Source organism: Dermochelys coriacea, chromosome 3, assembly GCF_009764565.3.
Source record: "Dermochelys coriacea isolate rDerCor1 chromosome 3, rDerCor1.pri.v4, whole genome shotgun sequence".
In the NCBI taxonomy this organism is placed as follows: Eukaryota; Metazoa; Chordata; order Testudines; family Dermochelyidae; genus Dermochelys; species Dermochelys coriacea.
In genome coordinates this window covers 209,967,120-209,974,190 of record NC_050070.1, presented here as the reverse complement: position 1 = coordinate 209,974,190, position 7,071 = coordinate 209,967,120, and the positions used below count along the sequence as shown (strand labels likewise).

The 7,071-nt window shown below is 41.1% G+C and overlaps 1 protein-coding gene across 1 annotated transcript in view; it reads right to left on the bottom strand.

Annotated features, from left to right (window-relative positions):
- Positions 1-3,340: 3,340 nt before the first annotated feature.
- BUB1 (BUB1 mitotic checkpoint serine/threonine kinase) overlaps positions 3,341-7,071 on the bottom strand; it is a 46,762-nt gene continuing 43,031 nt past the window's right edge. The window contains exons 21-25 of the mRNA XM_038397099.2: positions 5,884-6,045; positions 5,488-5,645; positions 5,221-5,398; positions 4,443-4,549; positions 3,341-3,642 (exon numbers count right to left, since the gene is read on the bottom strand). Of these exons, the coding sequence (XP_038253027.1) occupies positions 3,447-3,642; positions 4,443-4,549; positions 5,221-5,398; positions 5,488-5,645; positions 5,884-6,045 (801 nt within the window). The 3' untranslated portion in view covers positions 3,341-3,446. The remainder of the gene's footprint in view (positions 3,643-4,442; positions 4,550-5,220; positions 5,399-5,487; positions 5,646-5,883; positions 6,046-7,071) is intronic.

Sequence of the window (7,071 nt, the reverse complement as noted above, 5' to 3'; positions counted from 1 at the left end):
AGAAGACTATATTCATTCTGTCTAAAACTTGTCTTTGCCTTTGTAGATTGAGACTGATGTGAAAACAATAAATCCAGAGGTTGCAGAAGAAATTACTGCTACTCCTGATGGGACAGCGAACCTGCCGCTGCAAGAGAATGTAACTATACAAGCAGGTATTCCTTAAATTCTGCTTCAGATTTTTCCCATGACACAAATTCTGACCGCAGTATGTCAGAACATAGACAATATTGCAAAATAAGCACAGATTATTTTTAATTGCTTTTGATCTTATCGCTTCTCTTTCAAGTCTCAAATTTGAGGTCTCTGGGCATGCATGTTTTGTTATATTTGGATTTTTTGAGCTTCCTGTTTATTTAAAAGACCAGGCCAATTTTTGCATTTATAATTAAGATACTCTTACATATAACACAAAGTGCATGTGGGTGCTTTAGATACTTATTCCAGTTACATATTGCAGTCACTTTTTCACTTACTGCAGAAACAAAAAAGTAGAACAATCTTTCCAAAAATTCTTGCTCCCCATGAAGGTAGAAATGACTACCCTAACTCCTTTCTATAGACCTAGGACAAAAGGTGTCACTTCTTACTCTGGAAATGTATTCCAGGCAACAAGCTCTGTAAAATGTACAAGAAAGCATCAATATCTTATGCCGGAGCATAATAATTTAAGAATCCAATACAAGAGTCCACAAAGGATTCTGTGTGTTTTTACATACCAGAGGGTGATGCCTTGGTACCTCAGTACAAGCCGTCTGCCAACAGGCTACATTTGTGTGCTAGCAAATTGGTAATCTTTGTAATTTGCTCTTTAGCGAAGCAATGATTTCTCTTCTAAATTCTATGTTCTAATTACAGACGCCAAGGGAATTCTTACTACAACTAAGTAAGTTTCAATTTGCAAACTCTACAATACCATGGAAAATTAGGTGGGTAGAGAGGCTCCTAAATAGAGGAGAGGCGACAGCCTTTAAGGTACAAAACAGAAATCAAGTAGACAAGACAAACAGAAGGGGCAAAAGATAAATAGCAGTGAGGAGGGAATGCACATCCTTTGAAAAGTCTCCCACAAAAATAGCGAAAGCCTCCTTTCTGGAGGCATTTGAGACTAGACCTACTGCAGTGCTAGCAAGATACTGTAGGTCAGTGGTTCTGTGTCAACAGAATAGAGTGTTTTGAACAAAGCAAGCAATGGAGGGCTGCAGTGTTGAAAGGGAAGGTGGTGCCCATAAAAGCTTTTTCTCCCTTTGCTGGCAGAGGTTGGGCTAGATGTGAAATAGGTAACCCTTCACATATCTAATTAAGATTCTAGTGACTGACTACTTTTTTTTCCCCCTCAAGGCTTTCTGTGAGTTTAGCAAGGCAAGATTGCTAGAACAAGCGTGTAATTTGAGTCATTTTGCTGCATAATAGTTACAAATGTGACTAAAATTCCCATAACATTCTAAGCTATCAATTAGTAGCCTGTGTCAGTTACGTTCTCCTCTCCCCAGGCCATATCAGCTCCATCCTACTTCCCTCTAAAAGTGTACGAAGCCTTCTGCTTGCCACAATTTGTCTTCAGCCCAGTAGTGCTGTCAGCCCTGGAACAGGAGACTGCTACCCGCAGCTGCCACTGGCTTTCTGAACTCTGCCTCTCTTGGTTCTGTGTGATGTGGGAGATGGAGCTGGGTATCAGATGGCACTATTAGACTAATAGCAGGGAAAGGGTGGTCTGATGAACAGGATGGGCATCCCAAACTGTCACAAATTCATTTCCCTGTCACAGCACCTGTAACGGGAACTCTCCATAAAACTTCTGGATAAGAAAGTGTCCTAGGGTAAAGTAGTGATTGTCTCTACGCCAGTCACTGTCTGTAGATGAATGGCTAGCTGAATAATCAAGTGCTCTTAACCCAGCCAGTCACTGACGGGGCAATGCCCTCCCTCGAGGTCACTGTTCTATTCTGAAGCACAGAATTGATAATGTGCAGCACATAGTGTCCGGGACACTGTTTCAGTCTTCCAGCGGTGCATAAAGATCAGCAGATTCCAGCTGGAAAGCGGGGTGTTCTCATTGTTTAAGCCTTTATGCTACAGTAGCAGGGAATACTTTCTTCTTATTTCAAGCCCTGTATGACATAGGTCAGAAAGCTCAACACCTGCTTCAGGTCCTACAGGTCTCTTAGGCTGAGCAAACAAAAGGAAGCAAAAGGTCTCCATCAGCATGTTGCATGCACTATTGTCTCAACCTCCTGAGGAAAGCTACATTAAATAGTAACTCTTTCCGAGTTAATTGTAAAGCAGGTTCTGCCTAATCTTGCCAGTCTTCTGAGTTATGGTGTAGCCTCTATTCACTGGCATTCAGCCTATTAGGGAGCAGCAGTGTCACTACTCCGCATACAGTTTCTTTCAGTAACCAAGTATTCTGACGGCTGGAGACGCTGTGTTTCTGGTGAGCTCAGGTTTGGAAACACATTCCCTTCTACAAAAGGACATAGCATTTAATTACATCTCCAAGCATGATGGAAGTACAATTCTTTTTTTGTTCCTAAAGTGGCAACCAAATGTCTCTACCTCTGAGTAGCAGCTACCAGATAAAGAATCCCGGCACCTTCACTAAGCTTCACAGGCACAATTACAATTCCTGTGCAGAGAGCGGGTCCAGAATTCTAATCAGCTCTGGTGGTATGAACAGAAGCCCTAACTTCACACGAGGATAGACATTAATCTATTCTGGATAAATTCCTGCAATTGTCAGAGATGATATTAAATCCAGTTTTTATGTTGCACTCCACATTTTTTCAGGTCAGATTTGCTTTCTTTACAAAAAAGGCCTATTTTAAGCAATTTGAATGGGCATTACAGCCTTGTCAGATGCTCTAAAAAGGATTCCAAGTAGGAAACATTTTGTTTCAGGTCAAAGTAGTTCTCTGCCTATGTTATGGAGGTCATTCGATGACCACAATGGTCCCTTCTGGCCATGGAATCTATGAACTGGTTAGGCCTTTCCTCCATTTGCCCATAATGAACCTAACTGGTCATGACTGGTCTCAAAGCAGCCACTACCTTCCACCTGTTTATCAGTTCATCTTTATGCATCATGTACCCAACATGATGTAACTATTATGGACAATACCTTGTGGTAGAAAAAAAAAATCATCATCGTTTCTGAAAGCAAAGGAGATTTTGCTACTGCTGCATAAGACTTCTAGCTGGTTTCCCACACTGAAGTCCGCCAAAGTAACTTTAAAAATTCAAGTTAGAATTTCCTAAAAAGTCATATAGCTTGTGTAGATTAGTTTCTCCGTGATAGCAGAGGCAAATATTCAAGTTGTCAAGGACAAAGTTCACTCAAAGATCAGTAGCAAACCAAGTGTATTTTGAAAAAAGACATGACATTTTAAAAGTATACGTAGAAAGCTTCTCTCCATATTAAGAGAAACAGAAGTCTTTAAATTCAAGGCTTATTTTCGTGAACGTTTGTTTTCTATGAGCAATACCACAAGCCTGTTGCGGAGGAACTTTATTTCCTTAGCATATGACTTTTGGAACAAGTCTCTTAGCTTTTTGCGTAAAGCTCCCAAAGATGGAAGGTGATGGCAGTCTGGTATGTTCAGGAGGCTGCAGAATAACTCATTCCACAATTCTGCATTAGGAATCCTAGAAGAGAAAAACAAGCACTTCATTACAGCGTCAGCATATCAAGACTGTTCTCAATATATTTAGTTTCAGTTGACCTGTTCGGTACACTTATTCCAGTTACAGCAAACAACTGAGTTACCTACACTTAGAGAAATCCATTGTAAGAGGAAGAAAAAAAGTGTACTTTCTAGTCATACAGCGGCAACAAGTACAACTGTCCTGTTATGGTTCTTGACTATATAGTTGAATTTCTTTCTAGACTCCCTCTCCCCCATAGACTGTATTGCCTTCTTAAACAGGCCAATGTTTTCATCCACCCAGGAATCTCCAACCCGGGGCATTTGTGGACCTTACTCCTTAAAAAAGATAATGCAATTTAACTAAGCAACATGTTACAAAGAAGCCAGTCAAACTTGCTGACTAGTGTACTGTCATGTATTAAGTGTAGTGATTAGTGTACTGTCATGTATTAAGTCTATTTCTGTTGCAAATTTTCCTTAACTTCTTGGAATCTGGCACGTCCACTTCTGAAAAAGCAGTTTGTGCCTGAAAGACTTCCTGCATCAAGTACAATGCCTCCTCAAGCAGCATGTGTGTGTATGAACTTGCCATACTTCAGCCTGGAATCATGGGTTTTAAATCATCAGGAGGATAACTAAGACAGTTTAAAAGCTAATTCTATGTTAGCAGCTTCCCCAGAACTGGGTGCAGAAGATAAATCTCTCTAGCCATCTAAAAATGAGTAGTTTTAGCTGCATTTTATAAAAAAAAAAAAAAGTTCTCCTGAGGAGCTCCCCTTAAGATGTAGTGAGACCAACCTTCTGAAGACTCCCTCAGTTTTCCAGATCCCTTCTTCATTTCTCACCCTCATGTAGGTGCCAAAGAGCATGCAGTATATTGTTCCAGCAATTCCAAAGTAATCAGTCTAAACAGAGAGAGATGGAACTATTGTGAAGAAGTCCAGATTAATAATTTAGCACTATTACTTAAAAGGTGATCTGAAAAGTCATGCTGCTCAAGTATTTCGGGGAACATACTTTCTTGCTACCTTATGATTTCAGCTGGACAAGTCATCTGAGCAGAAGTTGCAGGATCAGGCCTTTATATAACAACAGTTGTGATCTTAGTTATCAGAGGAAGTTACAGCATAGAAATGAAAACCTGTTTTGCTATGTCCAATCAGAATCCTGTCTATCAAGTTTATACACTGGACTCATGTCAGATGGCCAGAATTTAATCACCTAGGCCCAGATCCACAAAGGGATTTAGGCATTGCAACATTGAACATCATGGCACCTAACGTTTAGGCACCTAGAGAGGGAGGGGGGAAAAAACCTCAGACAAACCCAAAATCCCACATAAACATTACAATCCACGAAGCCTGTGTTCAGCATCTAGGCACCCCATATAAGGCATCCCGACGCCTTCAATGGGGTGGAAGTGCTCATGCTCAGAGGCAGAAACTTAGAGCCGCGTGAGTTTAGGCACCAACAGGGTTTGGCGGGGTTTTGTGGATTGCAGGGAGCCTAAAACTTGGACTTAGATTTGTGGATTGGGGCCAGGTGCTCAGATTATTACATCTATGTAATCTCATACCTGGTAGTTCCATGGTTTCTGTGTCAGCATTTCGATACACTGAAATCCAGATGTCTCACACTTTCCTGTAAACGCAGTTCCTTCAGGAAAGAGTTTCAGGTCTATACTTTGACCCAAGTCAATGACTGTCAGACCATGAGAGAGACTGTCTATGTCACAGGTGTCATTATCCAAAAGCCTGCAGCAAATGTGTAAATGATTGCCACATAATTATTAAAACCACAATACAAAAGGATAGTAGTTTTGGTACTAAAGGGAAATACTTGCCTTTCTCCAAGTATGAAGTTATCAGGTTTAATGTCACCATGAACGATTCCACAGTTATGGAGCTCTTCCACCATGTATAGAATTTTTACAGCAAAATAGATTACTAGTGCTTGAGGCATCACTTTTTCAGGAAGCTTTTTGTAAATATTTATGGTATTCTGTAAACAAAGATATAGGGATGGGAAGAGAGACAGAATGTCAACCACACCAAAAGATAGCTTTACATAATATACATTGTAGCTCCATATTTCCAAAACAGAGTGTTGGAAAATAAACCTACAACATGTGTTTTTGTAAAACAAAGAGGAACAATGGATTACTATGCGTTGTAATCTATTTTAATTCCTAAAAGGTTACAAATATACCTCTTCAGCCCACAAGTCTTAGTGCACCTACCAGTAAAGTTCCATAGTTGTATAGCTCACCAACTAATATACTTCCATTTTGGAAGAAGTGAGCAGAATAAAACTGGATGTAGAGATGTCGCACACTTGGTTTAAGCCTCTCCATCAGCTGAAATGCTATATAGAACTCCCAAGGGTTTGCAGGCTTCTGCACCTGTAACCAAACACTCCATATTAAATGGTGATATAATCCAATGGCTTTCTCTAGTAAATTGAAGGAAGATGGGAAAATCTTCCCATATAATTACAGTGACCTAAGTGCTTGGGCATTTTTCTTCTTATATAGATAATAAGTTCTAGCACCATTAGAAGAAGAAGTTACTCACCTTGTGCAGTAATGATGGTTCTTCCAGATGTGCGTCCCTATGGGTGCTCCACCGTAAGTGTGTCTGCGTCCCTGCACTGCTGATTGGAGAACTTTGGTAGCTGCATCTGTCTGGTCTGAAAATGAGCTGCTTCCCCCCCACCGCTCCGTTCTCTGTCACAAGGCTAACCAGCGCTGTGTGGGTGAACCCTCCTCAGTTCCTTCTCTACCGCACAGTTGACAAGAACTCCAAAGTAGAGGGGAAGAGAGTTGGTCATGGAGCACCCATAGGGACACATCTCAAAGAACCATCGTTACTGCACAAGGTGAGTAACTTCTTCTTTGAGTAAAAATGGCAAAAAAAGAGTCCTGTGGCACCTTCTAGGCTAATAGACGTATTGGAGCATAAGCTTTTGTGGGTGACTACCCACTTCGTCAGATGCATGAAAGCTTACACTCCAATACGTCTGTTAGTCTAGAAGGTGCCACAGGACTCTCTGCCATTTTTACAGATCCAGCCTAACACGGCTACCTCTCTGATTCTTCGAGTAAATGTCTCTATGGATGCTCCACTGTAGGTGTCTCCTGAGCAGTACCCCCCCACCGAAGACTGGGGCTTTTGAGTCAAATTTATTATGGATGATAGAACCATGGTGCTGAATTTGGTGCCTGCAGCAGAGTCCCCTAGTATGGCATAGTGTTCAGCAAAAGTTCAGCAGATGCTCACATAGCTTCTCTGCAGATTTTGGATCTTGGATCACCCTTGGAGAAGGTGATGGACAAGGAGACCGATCTCGTAGAGTGTGTGCAGATTGTGGATGGGGGTGCTAAATTGTGAATGTGGCAACAGAGTTTGATACAGTTTGAGATCCATTT